Source organism: Gymnoscopelus microlampas, assembly GCF_963454915.1.
Source record: "Gymnoscopelus microlampas genome assembly, chromosome: 16".
Lineage (NCBI taxonomy): Eukaryota > Metazoa > Chordata > Actinopteri > Myctophiformes > Myctophidae > Gymnoscopelus > Gymnoscopelus microlampas.
In genome coordinates this window covers 24585246-24606193 of record NC_139953.1, presented here as the reverse complement: position 1 = coordinate 24606193, position 20948 = coordinate 24585246, and the positions used below count along the sequence as shown (strand labels likewise).

The window sequence follows — 20948 nt, the reverse complement described above, 5'->3', positions numbered from 1 at the left end:
TAGTTCTGTGAAAGGGTCAGTGGTGGTAAAAGTACTCAAATTGTTTACTTAAATAAAAGTATCAATACTGAAAAGTAGAATTACTCTGTTACAAGTAAAAGTCCAGAATTCAAAATTGACTTGAGTAAAAGTACAAAAGTGTTGGCATGAAAATATACTTAAAGTACCAAAAGTAGAAGTACTCATTATGCAGACTGTCCCATTTCACAAGTTTTCAGATGTATAAAATATTTTGAAAATGGCAAATAGCAAAAGATCTACAAGCTCACAGCGCGTCACGATGCAACGAGTTGTGAGCTTGTAGATCTTTTATTTTCAAATAGCCAAAGTTTAAATAGGGCTGAAGTGGTTAATGTATATTTTGTAATAATAATCAAAATCTACAAAGTAACTAGTAACTAAAGGTTTCTAATAATTGTAGTGGAGTAAAAAGTACAATATTTGACACTGAGATGTAGAGGAGTAAAAGTATAAAAAATTGGAAATTCTCCAGTAAAGTAAAAGTACCTCAAATACTTAAGTACAGTACTTGAGTAAATGTACTTAGTTACTTTACACCATGTGATAGGTGGGACTTCACAAGAGTGAGCTATCAGACATTTTCAACAGCTATACAAATGGGAAAAAGCAGATCCCTTGTGTAGACAGCCAATGGAATATCAGAAAGGTTGTGAAGAGTTAAGAGCATGAGACCGTGTAAATCCTGCAAGAGTTACAACCGAGTAAAAGTCACATTCTTTGCTTGACTCTGTTGCTGGGCTCTTTCTGTGCGCTGCCTTATAGAACAGGAACACATTGTACTGGCTAATGTTCCAAACTAGTCACCCCCCTTCCAACCCCTCCCTCTACATTTCACATAGCTTGTTTAGGCTACTCAGCGCATCTGCCGGACAATATCGGTTTTGTTTTTCTTCTGAATAGTGAAAAAAATAAATAAATGGAGGAATTGTTGAGTGAATACAAAAACACAAACAAAACAGCAATCCTGGGAATCTGTGAGGCATGTCTAAAATTGATTTGGTTTATTAAATTAGGACACAAATAATAAAATATCGCATTGTATAGTTGAATGTACCAACTATACAATGTGATATTTGTACACCAAGATAAAGAATCAAATGGAAAGTGTTTTCTAGTGGAAAAACAGAAACACAGGTCACAGAACATAAGGGAGGAACTTTGGGACAATCAATTAATTAATCAATCAACTTGTGTCTCCATCACTATATCGTTCTGTTTTCACACCCAAAAAAAGTAATTATACATGCACTGTTTTTGTCAGTTAGTTCCAAAACACAAACAGCTTATATGTAATTGTGTCCTACAACAGTGTGACTGTTTCCCAAGATTCCTCCACTTGATCTTTTCTGTTTTAATGTCATTAATATAAATAAACATAGGAACATAGGCTTCTTTTGATTACATGTACACCATAGTGAATAAAATATTCATAATGTGAAATAAATTTGGCTATTATACTTTTCATCAGTAAGGATAACATTCACCATGTACCCAAATTGTGTCCCCATTTATCAAGGGATTGTGAGTCACAGAAGTTATTTGTGTCTCATTTATACTTGCAGGAAACCCTGACTAATAATGGAAGGGTGCAGTATTACCATTGTCTGTGCAATGAGAGCATCAATCACATCATATGTTGAGTGTTAAGATGTTAAATAGTTGCTTAGAATAACATTCACAGAAGGCACAGAGATATTGTATGAAGTACAAATGGTCTTTATTGAGTTTTCACAAAGTTTGTTTTTAAATAGAATAAAACATAAAGGGGCACAGTATGACCAGAAAAGATGAGCATCTACATTGAAATAATAAAGAACATTGATCATTTGCAAAATAAGGTAGGATAAACATAATGGGTACAGACCTTTGCAGGACTTACATACATTTCTGTAGTATTAAAACAATAATTGAATATTGCCATGTCTTGCTGTTTACATAACAGACACACAAAAAAAACATTCTCTCCCACATTTAGGAGACAGTGAAATATCTTCTGTCATTTAGTCAAATTTGGAAATGAATGGAAAAGGAATGTCAATATCCATCTGTCTCTCACTCATTCTCACATAAGGTTCAAACTTTTGGGTGCTCTCTTTAAGAAGCTCAATGATCGTGTTGTGGAAAGAATTCAAGCGTTTTACCATGGAGTCAATCCAGGCCTGCATATCAGCATGAAGCTGCTCAATGGACATGTCTGCAAGAAGATCCTGGAGCTTAGCTCTCACAATGCTGATGTATTCAACCACGGTTGTCATGGCATCCTCCACCTGCTTGGTGATATCAACCACAATACGGGAGTTGATGGCATCAGCGTATACATCACTTAACCAAGCAGAGACATTATCTACATCCTGAGATCTTAGGAAGTTGAAGAGTTCCTCTGTTTTCTCAATGCTAAACTGGGTGAATTCAGACAGCCTGGTTAGGATGTCTTCAAGCTGGATATTCCCCAATTTCTTCACTATCACAATCACTTGGGTCTGGATTTTCTGCAATGTTAGTGACAAGTCGTCTAGGATTTCCTCTCCCCTCATAATAAAGCTTGAGCCAGGGAAAGTGAATTCAATTTCTCTGAAATAATCAATGATCATTTTGAAGGTGGAGGTAATGTATTCTGGAATTTTTACGATAGCCTCCTCAGACACATCGGCAACAAAGGTGCTAAATGTTTGGTAGACTTCAAGTCCAGACATCTTCTCTTCGAATCCAGGTATCTGAAACTTAGTCTCCCTCAGGAAGTTGATGGTAGCATCAAGAATAATTTGGATGTTCTTTTGGTATTCCCTGACGATAAACATGGCACTGTCTGAAACCCTTGTGAAAAGTGAAAAGTCCATTGCTGCTATTTTGTCAGCAGCCCTCTTGAACATAACATTACCCTGCTCTTTAGCCTGCTCAAAATAATCTTTGATGATAACAACAAATTTGGAAATTTCAGTGTAGGTGTTGCTAATGGGATCCGACACCATTTCCTGGAAGGTTTCGGCTGACATGACTGTAGGCACCTTCTGCTTCAAACCCAGCATCATTTCATAGGGAACCTCCATATTCCAAGTTGTCTGAAGGCTCAGCTTCTCCACGCTCATCACAGACATCTTCACAGCCACGATGTCAACATCACTTGTTGGCTCAGACTGTGTGAAACAATACAAAAAGGAGCAATATTAAAATCAGGGAATAATAGAATCAGAATTTTCAGACATATGGACAAGTTGGGCTAGTTTAATTGAAATAACAAACAACAGCTGTTAGTAAGCAAACACATGGAAGGAAGGATGGTAGATAGATAGATAGATAGATAATGCAATTTTCATGTGTCTTACCGGATAACGACCATAGAGTCTTCCTTTCACCTGGGCGGGACGCTTAGTCTGCACCTGGAGTCCAATGAGTCCAGCAGATGGAGAGGACACAGAGACAATAAGACCTTCCTGAGGATTTCCAAACATCTCCTGGTTGATTTCCATAGTTAGCACAGGGAGATTAAGCTTTGCTGAATTTGTGATGGAAGCATCCAAAGCTTCATTATTGACAGTGATGGAGCTGTCGTGGTTACCCTCAATCATCATGTGTTTCACGGACAGGACAGAGGCCAGTTTCATTCCATTGTCCCTGTTCATGGTGCTGGTACCCTCAATTTTACCATTCAGAACCTCAAACTCAGAGGACGAGGAGGCATCAAGTCTGATGACAATATCGCCCTGGTTGATGAGACCAGCATCAGCCTTGAGCGTGATCATGGCTGTCTTCAAAGAGAACTCATATGTCAGGTCACCCAGGACAGGGATCATGATGCCTCTCTGCATTTTGGGAAGAGTGATTTTGGGGAAAGTTAGCTTACTAAGGGCAGATGGAACATGCAAAGCAGGCATTGTTTTAGTTAGGATATCAACAGCCTTATCCTTGCCAATACGTAGGCTTTTCTGCAGAACCTTGATATGTCCATTAAGGGCATCAACGACTGGTTCAATGTCAATGTCAATGGTGATCATCTCAGGGTTCTTCATGTACTTCAGCTTGGCATCCATATCAATGGTCTGCTGGGTTGTGATCAGGAACTTGCTCAGGCCAGTGTCTTGCCACAGACTGTATTCTTTCACCTCAGGGGTCTCCACACCGAAGAATGGAACGGTCATTGCCGGTATGTCGATAGGCTCTCTCAGAATGTCAAGGTTGGCTTCTCCTTTCATCTGTGCAAAGAGGCCGACTTCCCTCTCACCATTAGCCACAGAGAAGTCATGAGAGTATTTGTACTGGTTGCATCTAGCCAGACCTGTCCAGGAAGCTTGTTGTACCTCAGAGTTCAGGTTAATAACAATGTCATTCTGGAGATCTACCTTTCCAGACAGCTGGAATGGAAAGGCAACCTTGGTGTTTCCTTTGTTCTTGGTTTCAAACACAAGCTCAAAGGGAGTGAGCTTTGCAAGAATAGAGTTTGCAAGAATTCCTTCAATTCCTCCGATCAACTCAGCATTATGAGAAGCAGTAACATCAATTTTTAGGTCTTCAGCTTTAGCTTGGAATTTCAGCTCTGCAACACTGTTCTTCATGAAATCTGTGTCTGTTTCAACCTTGGCATCAATTATAACATGGTTAGGGAGGCATATATCAGCTTCCAAGTTTTGATTCATTCTGAGATGGTTGCTTTCTGTGGTGCCGGTGAAAGCCACTTTGAAAATGCAGATACCCATGACAACCTCCATGTCACTCTTGTGGACTGCCTCATCAGAGAAGTCCTGCAAAGCATATTTGCCCTTGCCCTCGTTATTAATGGTCAGACGAACAGATCCATCTTCAAGCTGGACAATAGCTGTCTGGTCGAAGGAGGCGTCACTGAAGATGTTGAGGAGAGGCATGTTGACTTCATGTTTGTAGCCAGTCTTCATGTTTGCAGAAACTCCACTTTCCATGGCAAAGAATGCATCACTAACCAGCTCTGCTTTGTAGGGCTCAGTTGTGGCTTTGGCCGTAGTCTTAGCAGAAGCCTGTGCTGACAGGCCATAGAAAGTCACTGTTCCCTGGTGGTCAAGCGTGAACGCTGTATGCATAGCCTTGATGTTCTCAGAGAGGGACAGACGGCTCATCTTGGGCACAGCTATGTGGACGCTGGCGTCCAGAGTGTGTTCAAGGAGGTCAAAAGTGGAGGTGGCCTGTGAGTTCATGTTCATTGTGAACTCTGGTGTGACTTCGGTAGTGGTGGTGTTTTGCAGCTCAGCGGTGGTCCTGAGGCTGTAATCAGGTGAGATGATTCTGAACTCCCCATAGAGTTTTCCAAAGCAAGGAACCTTGCTAATTTCTGTTAACTTCTCGTTCAGCTCCCTAGTAAATGTTTCATAATCAAAAAACACGATGTTCTTAACCATTCTGTCAAAGTAGTGACCCATGTCATCAAACAGTTGCTTGAAGTCAAACATATAAAGTTGATTCACCAACTCCTTCAAAGGTGCCAAGACTTTGTTAACCAGAGGCTCTAGGTCAATGGACTTAAGAGCAGCCACAGCAGACTGAATCTTTTCCCTGATTTGATATTGTTTCATACTTTCAACAGCCTCATCCATGATGTTCTCAATTATCTTTTCAACCTCATAGTTTGACAGGATCTCTTCAATTGCATTATAAATAGCATTGATCTTGTTAGGAATGTTGAGTTTCTTGATCCAAACCATGATAGTGTCCATGGCTTCTTTCAGCATATCAATGATTTGCAATGAGGGGAGCTTGGCCATCAGGTTGGTAATGTAATTTACCATGGTGTTAAGGAAGGCCTTCAAGTCTTGGACAAAGAGATTAAAGTCAAAGGTCACAATTACCTCTTTCAGCTCAGAAACCTTCTCATGTAACCTGGCACTGATATCAAACTGAGTATCCATATCCTTGAACATGTTTTTGGCGTTGCGCACCATCCTGATCACTGTAGTCGTCACTTCATCTATAACTGTTGGCAGATGTTCAATGAATGGAATCTGGATCAAGTGGCTGTCACTGTTCTTATCATACTTCACAAACCCAGAGATGGAGTAGTCGTGGTTCTCGCTGGCCTGGTTGAAGAAGTTTGTCGAGACAGCTCCCGCCAACTCTAGTCCCATTTTCTCTGCATTGTTGAAAGCATTCACTTCCTGATCAAGCTCATGATTGTTCATTTTGGATGTAATCTTCAATGTCACACTTTGCTCCTGGGGTGTAATCAGGCTGTTCATTTTGTTGTTCATGTTGGTGTTGATGGTGATGCCATTTGTCAGTTCATGAGTGCTTGAGGCTCTGTATTCAAATGACTGTGTGAAAGCCAGGGGCTCTGCCTTCAGGAGGAATTTGCTGTATAGTTCACCACTCTGTGGTCCATACAAATACACTGCGCCATTTGTGTTGAAAATGGCATCAATGTTCAGAGTGAAGGGCTCAGCAACAGCTTTGACAGTGCTGTCCAGGCGGAGGAAGTTGGGGGAGTTGAAGTTAGCCATGTTGTTTAACTTCATGGAAAGACCAGCAACCTCCATGTCAATGGCATGTGTCACGTGAGTGCCCAGGAATTTTCCATTGGTGTTGCTCTTTGCAGAGAGGACCATGTCAAAGAATGTGATTTCATAGGTGTGTTTCAGCTCTTCCTCAGAGACAACTCCCATCATTGTCCCAGTCACATCCATTTTGTAAGGCTCTACCTTGTACTGGCCTTCATGCAAAAAGCTGGCATCCATGATCTTCAAGGCATTGCTGACAATGACTGAGCCAGCAAAGGGCTCCATGTCAACTGTGATGTCATGTTTGTAGGTGTTTCTCTCATTAAGGAAATTGTCACTCTTTGAGTGGAATGCCAGAGATCTCAGAGTAAGGGTCAGGGAGTGTGTATTGTCAGTTTTCATGTTGTTAAGAGATCCAACCAGGTTGTTGGAGAAGGACAAGCCATCCTCATTCACTCTGAAGTTCACACTGTTTCTGCCATCAGCATCAAAGAGGTTACCCTTGAACATGCCGTTCAGATAGACCTCTGAAGTTCCCAATTTCCCCTCAATGTTGAGCTCAGCTTTGTTTTCGTTGACAACTCCTTTGGTGGCGATGGACATAACAGCTCCAGCAGTGTCAACTCCACCATGCAAAACATTCTCAAAGGTCATTGGGCTGCTCTGTGCAGTTGTAGTGCAGCTGGTGGTCAGGCCATTTGTGTTCAGGGTCAGAGTTGCTTTATGGGAGGCACGGCTTTCAAAGATGTTTATGGATGCATCACCATTGATCTCCATGCCAGAGGGGTTCATGGACCCAGAAATCAAAGAATAGGCACGGTTTTCTGTGTCATCAGCCTGGTTCTCTACCCTGATGCTAACCTCTGCTCTGGAAGCAGCGATATCTATCTGACTACGGAGCATCTTATTTTCAGATTTGGTAACAGCGTCAGTCTGGATCGTAAACTGGGCCTCTTTATAGCCAATGGTGACCGTGGTGGTGTGCTTGATTGGGTCGGTATTCATGTTGGTGGTGGACTCAATCAGGAGCTGCTCATTAGCATACCCTGCCTTCATCTTGTTCACAACCTCCAGGATCCCTGAGGTCATTGTCAGTGTGGACTCTGTTCTTGCTTCTTTCGTCATTAGTTCGGCAGTGAAAGACTGGGAATAGGTGGTGCTGGCAGACATGGATCCAACAGTCAGACTTCCATCCACATTGGCATCTCCAGCGAGCATATCTGAGGCAAGGGAGCACTGGGAGGTCATGTGCAAAGATGATTGCAGGCCCAGAGTGCTCAAGGCTTGGATCTTGTAGCTGCTTGTTGTCAAGACTTTGTCTGAGATAGCGATGGTTTGCAGGACATCAAAGCTTGTGTCAATGAGCTTGTGCTTCAGGGAACTATCAATAGCGAATTTCAGGATCTCCTCTGGTGAGTCACTTATCTCTGCAACTCCTGTAAAACAGGAAACAAAAGGCAAATTCATAAATTAATATTTACTATTGGAGTCTTGAACACTTATAAGATATTATCACACTGTTATGATACTATACAGAATAAAAAAGACAGGTAGTTCATTGCCTTTATGATAGTTAAGAAATTATGAAATATAATATTTCAGTTGATTAGTATCTATGTTTACACAGTGTTTATATGTTGATGACAATCAATTCTCAAATATTTATGACTAAATTGATGAAAAGGCCAAGTTACCCTCTGATGTGAAAGAGAGGAGTTCAATGGGGCTGTCAGCCATGACTTTGAACTTGGCCAGATAGCTAGGAGAATCAACGGTGTTGTTCCCGGCAGAGGCCATTCCCTCCCAGTTGTAATAGTTGCTGTTGACTTTAGCGGCCACGTCCACCATTCCCATGAGTGGCAGAGTAAGATCGTACTCAGAGGGGACGGTGAAGGTTTGGATGGGGATCTGCCTGGACTCCAGCTCTAGGCCCAACCCAGGCAAAGACATCTGTGGTATGGTGAGCACAGGTGGAATCCTCAGCTCCTCAGATGACTTTCCTCCAAAAGGCACAGGAATGGTGACGGTCATTCTGTCCTTGTTGAACCGGTATCTGAATGTGCTTTCACTGGTCAAATGGATAAGATGCATTACTAGTTAGGACCATATACAAATGGCAGCCCAACTTATTTTTTCCTTAAACATTTTTTTTAGAGGTGTATTATTATATAACATGTTGACAAAAATATGGTTGAGAGGTTTTCGTAACAGATCTACAGTTCTTAGTTTCAGAAGCAGGACGGGAAACTGCTAATTTTCAAGTCTTACTTACAGGTTCATGAACAGGTTGTCAGGCATGGAAGGCATGGAGGGCATTTCTGCTAAACTGTTCCTCAGAGTGTCTACATAGGGAACTTCAGTGGCGATCTTGTCCATCCAGATATTGCTTGCCTGTTTAAAAACACATTGATGTTTCTTACGACTTTGTCTAAAAATGGACTAAGAGGAATGGACGTTCTAAAATGATCGCTAAATAATTCACCAGTCTGCTAAAATATTTCTAATGATCCATGTATGTATATTTGTTTGTTTGTTATAGGTTTACCTCAAAAGCCTTGGACAGAATGTGACCCAATTTCATATCAGTCTTAACCACACGCTGGTTCATGATGTCCTCCACAAGCTGCATCAGACTGGCCTGGAGGGCATCAGTGTAAGGTACAAACATCTGAACATCAGCGTTCATGTTTGACATCAGCTGAACTTCAGCCAGCTCCTCACCTGAGAAAACAAAAACATTGTTTAATCTGTCAACATTCATAAAATCTGTGAAATTCAGGCCATAACCATCTTAACATCCATAAAGATTAATGCTTGACAGATCAACATACCGTATTTGAAAGTGACAGCCTGAATAGAAGTGGTCTGAGGGAGTTGGACTTCACTCTTGATCTCCAAAGTGAGGTCCTCAGCATTCCTTATTGTGGCTGTTAGGGCAGCATCAGTCTTGAGCGAGGGGACCACCAGTTGAAGCTGCAGCTTTCCATCAACCATTCCCTGAAGCCTGTGGTCAACAAAACCATAAGAAGGTAACTATCACTTTAATCTCATGCAGGTTTAAAGTGTTTGAATAAAGAGTTGGCTGCCATTGCGGGCGATGGAACAGTTACTGGGTTAACTTACTGGGCACGGCCTGCCAGAGACAGCAGGAGCACATTATGGCTGGAGACCTCGAGGCTAAGGGCGTTGCCCTTGGTCAAGCCCAATCTTATGGCAGTCTCCACATCGTAGTCAGGGATCTGAATGTTGGTGGTGAGGACATTCCTGTTCCTGTTGTATTTCATGGTGGCTGAGGCCTCAGATTCAGTGCCTAAAACCAAGTTGTATAAGTAGTACAAATATTAGCAGTTTAATGTAGTAGTTAGTTTTACATTGTCTTGATTTTTTAAATAAACATAAGGCCGACCAACACACACATACCCTCTGCTCTGAGAATCATCTTCAGAGAGTCAACCTTCTGACGTCCCTCTTTGCCCTCACTGAGGAGCTCATAGGCGATGGTGGCTGTGTATTCACTGACTTCTCCAGTGGGCTGGATGTCCACTGCAAACCTAGAGGGTAAGACCACAAAATAAAATCACTCTCGGGGTAAGTGATATTTGTTTGTTAAAATAAGTGTTAAATAGCTCTATATTCTGATAGTACTCATTTATATTGAGTGTTTGTTCAGTAACAGAAGTCTCCTGGTCTCTCCAGCTCTTTAGTAAACACGAAACAGAAATTGCATTTTCTGGTCGGGACACCAATTTTATCCAATCAGGAGAGTGAACTCACACGGGATACAGGATAAACAAGAGAATTTGGAAGCGATGACACAAAGAAATGAACTGACAAATATGGTACTGGCTGATGAATGGTTACTCTCTCCTGATTGGCTGAAATTGGCAACCCTGTTGAACATTTATTTTCGTTTTCTTAAAGAGCTGGAGAGCCGGGAAGACATTGTTACTGAGCAAACTCTCTATAGCAATGATTACTATCAGAATACTGCTTTGACCTTTGACCAAAACCCTTTATGTTTTAACCAAAACATATCACTTACCCTACCTCTAATATAATCAGTAATAGTAATAGATCATATAATCAAATTAACACCAAACAAGGTATCCATCGATTCATTAACTTACTTAGTCTCTCCGTTGAGGGGGAAGTAAGGAGCCCCGGTGTTAACTCCAGCAACAGAATAGCGGGCTGTGGTGCAATACTTGACTCCAGAGAAGAGAGGAGCACAGCTCACAACATTAGTCCTGTGTCCCTCATCCATGGGTGGAATCAGACTGCCCTGGCCTGAAGTTAAACTCAGCATTCTGTTGCTATTTCAAAGAGAGAACAGTGAAATAGAAAGTCAATATGTGAATATCATATAGTGTGCCACTCCCTGTTGCACAATTGCCTGTCTACTAGTGGTATTATTATTATTATTATTATTATTATTATTATTATTATTATTATTATTATTATTATTATTGTTTTTGTTATTAGTTTTTTGAACAGTGCCAGTATTGGGTTGAGAGTATGGGACAGTTAAATATGTTTGCTTTACATGGTAATACATGTTTATTTACAGTTATGACACTGAAATGCACAAGTTCCGAAAAGATCAGAGTATATATATATTCAGTTCCTTTCTGATTCATGCAAAATATGATCAATATTAACTGTTATTATTAATATTTGGTACCTGATTCTGAAGAGTTGGGTGGTACTCTGTGGGGCAGGAATGGACAGTTTGATCTCGTTCTCTCCCATGGTGATCTTAGCGTTGAGAGCACTCTCATGGTACAAGTTAGTGTGCATCTCAATTGCAGAGACTACAAACTCAGGGACATGGACTCCCATCTCAGTCACAAACTCAATTCCCACAGCAGGCATGAAAGATACTTCCTGCTGTAAACACATGAAATTGTATATAGTATATATGAGTATACATTTTCAGTGCAGGACGAGGTAAAAACAAAAGACCCAAACATTCAGAGAAACTGAACCTCAAAGACATAGAAATCAAGAATATACTGTACATAAAAAACTCAATAAATCCTCAAAACAACACACACACACACACACGCACACGCACACACACACACACGAAACAGAAACACTATAATAACATGAAGTCAAGGTTGGGATTAGAGTGGGATACATACCATGTTTGGCGAAAAGCGAACTCCTCCCTTTGCACCAGGCGCAAATGTGCCTGACAGAGCAAACTTCAGAGGCAAGCCAGATGCTGTTGACATGGTGAACTTGTTGTCCATGAAAATGTAATGGGCAAAGACCTCATTGTTGGTGCCGGACATGAGGTTCTTTGTGATCTGACAAAGAAAATAAATGCCATGGTTAACTGGAAAAACCTTCTTGTTGACTGTAGAAAGTAAGGAATGTAAAATGTACTTGAGCGAGTGGTGGTACCTCTTTAGGGATAGTCAAGAGGAAAGTCTCAGCAAACATCTTTGCATATTGGGCCATTCCCTTCAGGTCACTGGGCTTGATGTAGCCAAGCTCAGCTCCCATAAGCCGAATGTAGGCCATGGCTTCTGGGGACTCCTGCGCTTGCAGATCCTTTGCCAGTTTGTTGAAGTTTCGGACAATTTCTCTCACAAGGTTCTCGGGCACCTTGAATGAAAGAGTGGTAATGTCACAGATTGATTAAATAAAATACTAAGAATTCATGTAACAGAGACAAATAGATCAATATTGCACTGTTCACATTTTTTTTTTTTTTACAATTACCTGTTTCTTCATTCCCTCTGGTCTCATTGAACTGGCCAATTTCTCCAGAACCTCATTGATCTTGTTTGGCATCTTATCTCCAACCCAGTACATAGCTTTGGACGCAGTGTCGGGGAAGAACCCATTCTTGCCAAAGAGAGTCTCAATGGTTGGCTCAAGGCCCTTTCCTTCCATGCCAACCTATGGGCCAATAAATCAGTTAGATTCAGTAACATTTACAGTAGGGTTTGGTGTGATAGAGCCAGACTTCGGCCAAATAGCTATTAGAAAAGATTCTGTATGGTTTGTTCTAACTTGCCTCGATGCCAAATTTGACAAGTCAAAGGAAATCAATTTAATGTTAATTTAGTATACTTCTTTGATATTGACAGCATACCTACAGTAATAGTCCTTATCTGAATTGTCAAATAAATCTATCATTTCAAGCAGGTTAAAACATGCAGATGTAATTATTTATGTTTAATTACGTTATGTTTTATGTGACCAGGTCCAGATGTCATAAAAATCACAATTAAGAAATTAAATTATCATAATTTGTTTAATAATAAAGGTTTTATTACATACCTCCCACATGTCCATATTATAGCCAAAGGCTTTCAGAGTCGTTTCCAGCAGGACCTCCCTGGGCAGTTGGCTGGCGGGATCAAAGACAACGTTGCCGCGAATGTTGGCGTGCATGCTTTCCTGTTCCATTCCCAGTTTGTAGTTGCGAGACATTGTGGTATATTCAGTGTGGCTTGCAACATCCATTTCATCCGCCTGCAGTGCTTCCAAGATCTTCTCACCCAGACTGAGGGTGGGTGGGGGGTGGGGGGGGGGGGGGGGGGGGGGTAAGACAGCATTAACATTTAAATGCTATTAATTTGGTATTTTTGGTTTTGTCAAATCTACTGTATATTGTTTGAATACAGACAGGGTTCGCTTAAACTTTAAGCAATAGTTTAAATTAATTCAATGCCATTCTACTATGTCTACTAGGACTGCAACTCTGTTCTTACGCGTGGGTCTCAGGATCCTTGGAGGAAATGATGTTGTGGATGTGAGAGGTCACAAAGGCCTTGATCTGCATGTTCTGCTCCTGAGTGAGCAGCTTCTTCACCATTTCCACGTCACTGTCCTCGGGCGTCCTCATCAGAATCAAGTAGGCTGCTAGGCGCTTTTGCACAGCACCCTTGGCATACTGGCTGACCCTCTGGAGGTTATTGCGCACCTGGAGAGGAACACAGTCAGGGTTAATCCATACTTCATCGTATATGACCCTTTCAACCCTTTTGTCATTTGACATAAACATGTTCTTTACCTCATCCGCTACAGACATGCGTCTGAAAGCCTGAATAGCGGCCAGCTGGACATTCAATGTGGTTTGAGGCTGTCTCATGCACTTCAGCAACGTGGTCTTTATAGAAGGATCTGCAGCTTCCATTGCATCTCCCATGTTACCAACAACCTGTAATTCGCATGTAATAAAGTAGGAAAACATGTCAGAAACTTGAAATCAGCATATAGGCTATGTTATGATACAACGCGTGGCTGCAAGGGGTGAATCAGAGCTGCGTTTACAGCCATTTACCCACCCTCAGGGTCAGGAAGGTCAGCTCTTTCTCGCCAGCGCAGTCCGCACCCAGAATGGAATTCATGAACTCGGACACGTCAGCAATCTCAGGAGTGACTTTGCCCTCAGCCTGGTATAGCCTAATAAACAAGACATTTCGTAACTACAACTTTTACAGCACAAACTGCACAAACCACAATTCAATGTGAGTTAAGATTTTCATCAAAGCTGAAAATAATAATAATAAGGGTAATAATAATAATAATAGTAATAACAATAATAATAATAACAACAATAATAATACAAAAATCTCATCCTCAATCGTACTTACTTTCTGACAACATTGCTGAGGCCATACATGATGGGCTTGCTTTTATGGTTCTGAGCCATTAACAACATATCCTTAACCAGTAGACGGGAGGGGTTGGGCAGCATTCCCAGGATGTAGGCGGCAACATCAGCCTCAAAAGCAGGAAGCTCAAAGGTCCGGAGCAGAGCCAACATGGCACTGCTACATTCTGGGGTACCACACTGCATCAGAGCTTGCCATGTCAGGGCTGTGTGCATGGACATCATCTCCTCGGCAGCAGGATTCAGGATGTCCCTCTTCAGGCCGCGGAGTTCAGATACAAGCTTCTGAAAGGTGCTGGCACGCTGGTGGCCCTGGTTGTTCTGAGCCAGGTTGATCAGCTCCCTCAAAGTGGCAATGGCAGCATCTTTGGTCTGAACTGGGGCCTTGTCCTCAGCTGCCTCCATGGGCAGGAACTTAACATTGTCCTCATCTTAAAAGGATAATAACATGGAGACAGTGAGACTTTGATGGAAATTTCACATACATTCCATATTCAAGACAGCAGAGGCTATATCCTAGGTAAGGACATAAAAACTCACTGTGGTCGAAGACTCTATCATTGATCTTGCTGGTCTCCTGCAGAGAAAGAGTCTGCTTCACCAAGGTGGAAACTCCATATTCGTTCCTGTTTAACAAGCCAGAACAAGAGAAGATGTCAGCAAATGACCAAAATGGTCAGAATTTATGTAAAGTCCAACAATTTAACTGGTAGTCTGTAAATCAAAGAGAGAACAAAAATATCTGTAAATATAAACACGGAAATCCTAGCAATTTGCACAATATACCTAACATCTCCTATAAATGTATTCTAATTTAATTTCAAATGTTTTATTTAGGGTAGTCAAATATTTTTTCTCCCAATTAAGTTGTTATGCTGTTAACCTTCCCTACTCATGTATGTGTTGCCACTGCTACAGTACCCTTCTGGCTCACCTGCCAGTGAGGAGCCCCCACCAGGAGTACCTAGCACCTCCTCTCCCGACCCCTCCCGTTCAACCCCCCCCCCCCTTTTGACAGGTGCTGGACGGCATCCCTACCCTCCCCACCCGGCTTCCCTCCTCCAAACACGGGCAAATGTGTTCCTATACAGTCGCCCGGCTAAGCCGGATGCTCTGCATTGGGTACAAACCCCTATCTCTTGCCACCCGAGTTCCTCCTGAGCCTATAAATTCAAATAGTCACTGTGCACACATTATGCCAAATGCCTGTTGTGTGACACTGGACATATGCATTTGTAATGAAAGAGTTTGGATAATATGGCCTTTCTTGATTATTTTATTTGTGTATTATACATATGCTTACTGGTGAGAGAAAGGCAGGAAGATGTGTTTCTCTGTGCAGGTTCCAAAGGTCATGTGTTTCTTCTGGTTGTCAAACTTGTAGTTGCAACTCTGGGTGCTGGTGATCATCTTGGACAGAGGATAGTGCTGATGGTAGAAAGGCAAATCCATGTTTTAGAGAGATTATCAAAGGAGAAAGATACTAAATAAATCATTAATAATATGACATATGACTGTATAGCTGTAATAAAGTGTGATTGGTCGCCCCTCTGACAAATAGTGTTTTAGTAAAATAGCTACAGAATTATATTTCTGTTGTGCATACCTGCATTGTCTTCTACTAAAGGATTAGAGTTGAAATGGACTTTGTAAGCCTGATTTAGGCTTTATTTGTGAATGTAATGTTGTTGAGCAACACATCATACGTTGCAGCCACTGAAGCGTGAATCAGGCATAATTCACCCCACACAGAATCTAGATACTTCAAAGTCATGTACTAGTGATAAGAACAGGACATCATTTGATATGGTCTTACCATTCCAGAGATGAGAGCCAGGGGACTGGTGTGCTCCCGCTGGGCGCTGAAACTGTCACATCCAGACAAGTCCCTGTTGACAGTCACATCAGTGGCAATGTCTTCTCTTGAGTTGACAGTGAATTCAGTACTGCAGATTCCATGCACAGTGGCCTTAAAATGGAGAGAGGGAATGTTAGTTTGGTAAAGGGATAACATTTATGCTAAAACATCCCATGGAAGACAGTAACGAAGTAGGCCTACATTTACTTGAGTACTGTACATTTTTTAGTATCTGTAGTATCTGCATGTTTAGTTGAGTATTTGTATTACCACTGAAAACACTACGACTTAAATAATATTCACAAAGTACTTTGGGGTCAGATATTTGGGGCTTGCCGCAATGGTTAGACAAATCAATACGGGCCTGAAGTTTTCGACGCTCAACTATAGCTAAAAATAAATGTAACTTATTTTACACTGAGTGAATTGTCTTAGTAAAATAACTCCACCCACATGGTACCTCAGACAACAGAAAACAAATGTTCCAAATTATTTGTCACGCACCTTTTATACGCATAAACAAGATTTATTGTTGATGTGAAAATCAATCAACGTCATTCTAACAATCTTATTTATTGACCTAAAATGATTAGCTTTTGTTAAGTCACAGGTGAGGTGATGCCATTAACCAAGATAATCTTATCTGGGACTTTGACCTGCACCAAATTATGGTCAATCGGAGAACATGATGGTATTTTCCACCTGTGATAGGGGGTGGCTTATCTTTCCATTGCACAACTTGTTTATCTTTTGCGTGACCACATAGATAGCCTCCTACCACAAAGAAGACCAAGCTCTTTGATGACTTGGACCTGTTTGGCTGTATGAGTTGTGTTTGAGGCTCGCTCACCATTTCTTTGTTCCTCTCCTCCTCCATCACAGGCACAAGAAGGGCAGAGACTATTCCTCTCTTGATGTTCAGGATGTTGACGGGTTCGTCCTCCTCAGGGAACAGTTTGACATCTGTCTGTCCCTCAACGGTGATCTTCAACGCGTTTCTATGAAGGAGGGGCAGACCACCATTTAATATAGGACCTAGCATGCTATTTATGTTATGTCATTTGTTGTGTCCCCCCCCGTACCACCCGTCTCTCTCTTCCTGTATCACTGGGTGTTCTGCTATAAGCCTTATCTGTTAGCATTTCTTGCGTTCATGTCAGTCACCGCACCCTTTAATTTCAATTATTTTGCATAATCGTCATAATCGTATTTATGTTGAAAAATGTTTATACATTTTCCAAAAATAGTAGAAATAGATCTACAAGCTCACAACGCTATTTCTACTATTTTGAAAATGATTAAATATGTCAGTAATTTATTTGTATATTTCAGTTATTTCTATACCAGAGGTGTGCAATTTTTGATTACGAACCCTAAAAGGCAAGCGGAAATTACGTTTTTATTCACATGTTCCAATGTTCAATGTCAAACACACAATTAAATCGTTAATCGCAATCATTTGAGTGACAATTAATCGTCGACTTAAATTTGTAATTGTAGCCTAGCTCAGGGCTTTACTCACTTTGCCATGGCGGTGTTGAATGTTTCAGCGCCTGGTGCGGGCTCAAACACCGGGGTGCCCTCTTCATCCACATCAACAGCCTCGCTCAGAGAGCAGTCTGTTGTGCGCAGGATGAAGCTACAGGTCTGGGGCACCTCAATTTCAACCTAGGCAACAGATAAAAAAGAATGTTCTTTAGAACTTTCCATTTTCTGTAAAAGGTGAGGATGTTGTTATATTGGCAGAACTGATCAAGGCTGTCATAACTTACCTTACAGAAGACTTTGGGGCCATTTTTCAGGTTAGTGGCTCCATTCACTCCATTAAGGGTTTCGGCTTCATAGTCATACACAAACCTCCTGAAGTTCTTGAACCTTCTGGCCACTAGAAAAGTATTAAATGCTAATTAGAATGTTGATAGATACCATGGACTATGGCAGTGGTTCTCAACCTTTTCCGGACCAGGGCCCACTTGAAAATCTCCAAATCTTTTGCGGCCCACCCATCTGATGGGACTTTGTCACCACACATACAGTAGCAGCTCATAATTCTGTAGGATGATTTACACACTGATGTCTTTCATAATAATTCCAAACATTATCACGATGGTAAATACAGTACAAATTATGTAACTTACAGAAACATGTTGGAGATTGTCCCTCAGCATTTCCCGCTTCTTGTTCTGTATTAGTTGAGAAAAGCAGAATGTTATATAACTATTTAATAGTTAAAATATCTAGTAGCATAAATATCTTCACAGTAAATTAAAGCAATTCCATATTATACAACACTCTAACACATTACTTCATATTTTAATTTACAATAATAAATGTGAAAATGACTTAACACGGTCCATTTCACAGTGCTTAGATTGTGTGTGGTTCATTTTACTCATCAACAATATGATAATACTAACCAATATTTGTATAATAACGATACTATCACACTATCACAGAATAGGCTACATATAAACTATATCCACTATGGATATAGGAATATTTTTTAAGTTCTAGTCAACAACTTCGTCAACAATGGACAATAACGGCCTGTTGCACGCGTGCGCGCACGCACGCACGCACGCACGCACGCACACACACACACACACACACACACACACACACACACACACACACACACACACACACACACACACACACACACACACACACACACACACACACACACACACACACACACACACACACACACACACACACACACACACACACGATCTGTCCAGTGCTTTGGAAGATTAGCCCTAGAAACAGAGACTCACTGACCCTCCGGCATAGCCATGCCATAAAAAAATAAAACAATCCAAGTTCCACTTCTAGCTTTACAACTGTCCCAACAACACTGCTTTCAACAAGATCAACTCAATACATATTGTAATAGCAATTCACAGCCAAGCAAAGCTTTTGAATGAACTACAGTATGTTTTGACTTTAAGGTAATGTCCACTCAGTTTTTAAAGGTGAAAAGAAGTGCACTTCTGCAGTCAACGTAAGCAATTAGTTGAGAATGACTTCTACTGTACTGTCCATCGCAAATTAGATCAAACAGGTAACAGGTGAAAATTTGTGGTTTGGTCAAAATATTCAAACTTCAACGGCTGACCTCAATGCTATGCTTTAAAGTAACCCTTCATTGACACGTTTTAGAGTCAAAAGTATGATATTTGTCTTTAGTAGAGTAAAAGTACTAAGTTAACAACAATCTAAGTACATGTACTCAAAACATTTACTTAAATACAGTACTTAGCCTAAATGTACTTAGTTACTGTCAACAATAAAGTATCTTCAGTCAACATACTCTTGACTGTTAAATGAGATATCCACCATCAAACTTAATTATTTTCAAAAAATGATTGCTTATATGAAAATAAACCACATAATCAAATATTAAGTAAGTAGCCAACAAATAGTACTTTTGTAATATTAGAACGTTTTTTTTACTCTAAATCGACAAGAACCATCTTGAAACGAAAGTATCCATAAAATTTCTTCAATAAATTAATTAGCTGGCATAAATCTATGTATGCCCATCCTAAGGGGAACATTAGCCAAAACTAGCAGATCTACAAGCCGCCTACAAGAAGACAGAAAAAGTGGTCCAAGTACAGAGACCAACTCAGGTCCAGTTTATTAAGTCTAAAGGGTTTAAGTGGTTAAATATGGATACTTACGGGCTAACGTGTAGGCTGTTCCCAGCAGCAGCAAGAGGCAGAGCTTTGTACCCCCCATGATGGGTTTGAAAAAGCTCTAGAAGCCTTAAGGATAGGGGAGTCCTCCTCTTTCAGTGAAGACTAACCCTGTGCTTTAGCTTAATGGCTTTTATACTTGTGCACACCTTGCTGTATGAGTTCACTCATACAGCAAATGTGTTGCCCAGGTTCCAAAGTCTAAGCAGTCCTTGTGGCAGGCCAAAGGTGAAGCCGTTGTTAACAAACTATCCAAAGACTTGTCTGTCAGCACCCACCCATTGGATTCTCTGATTACATTTAATTACTTTCTGATTCAAGGGTTGAATCAGAATCATTATACAAAGTAATGATTTCACTAGTATCATGAAATGGTTTAGTTTCATTATTCAAGTTGCATTCATCAAGATCTCTTATTTGTTTTATGTAATTAAAACTGATGTCACCTGGTCAGTTGATTATTAGTTTAGTCTTATCCTGAAGTGTTGGTCAAATACAAGTAGTGTCGGTTCTATGACACTTAGAACAAATCAAAACAAGGAAAATACTTAATTAATAATCATTCATGAGCACGAGTTGAATAAATAAGAAAATCTGTATCTTCTAATTTAGTTCATAGATAGTTGCTTACAATTCTCCAACCCCCAGCTTTATAACTTGCCTGTGACTTTTTGATGTAGAGACAGATACTGAATGATAACTGAAAGAAAATGTGGGTGACCTATTATGAAAAAGAACTGTCTTATCAAAGGTCAGTTGTTATCAACGTAAATAGGATCATATCAACCATCATATTCATAATAACAGGAACAAAACAAGAACCTCACAGATATTTTAACCCATCTACAATGTCTTCTAAATCCTAACAGTTTTCTGAAAAACGTATGTTATATCAGTGGTTCTCAAACTTGTTCAAAATTATATGCTATTTGGCCACCGACCCCATCTCAAAATAATTAGTTTCATGGACCCCCAGAGGCAAAGATTTGATTTAAAAATGGTGGCTTTAAAATAATATATATTCAAAGATTTGCACAAATGTTGACGATTTTTCAAAAATAGCAGATCTACAAGGCACAAAGTGGCGCTCTATGAGCTTGTATCTAAAGTGAGGAAGTATTTTGAGATGGGGGTTGGCGGCCAAATACATTCTGGGGGTCCTTGACATGAACAAGTTTGAGAACCACGTGATATTAGCAATATAAGTTTTTCAGAAAACTATTTTAGAAGACATTGTAGAATCGGTCTCAGGCCTAAATGGGTTAAAATAGCTGTGAGGT

At 40.7% G+C, this 20948-nt stretch overlaps 1 protein-coding gene across 1 annotated transcript; it reads right to left on the bottom strand.

Annotated features, from left to right (window-relative positions):
- Positions 1–2021: 2021 nt before the first annotated feature.
- On the bottom strand, positions 2022–19711 carry LOC311062903 (apolipoprotein B-100-like; the record flags this gene model as incomplete). The annotated part of the gene is made up of 26 exons (XM_084082122.1): positions 2022–3155; positions 3345–7912; positions 8171–8544; positions 8749–8867; positions 9022–9197; positions 9308–9480; positions 9600–9786; positions 9891–10027; positions 10604–10789; positions 11158–11363; positions 11621–11788; positions 11886–12089; positions 12207–12386; positions 12771–12996; positions 13205–13416; positions 13507–13653; positions 13781–13898; positions 14090–14540; positions 14650–14735; positions 15413–15537; positions 15926–16078; positions 16818–16965; positions 17490–17635; positions 17740–17852; positions 18106–18150; positions 19654–19711. The coding sequence occupies 26 exons, from the start codon at positions 19709–19711 to the stop codon at positions 2022–2024; spliced, it is 9840 nt and encodes a 3279-aa protein (XP_083938248.1).
- Between the last annotated feature and the right edge of the window lie 1237 nt (positions 19712–20948).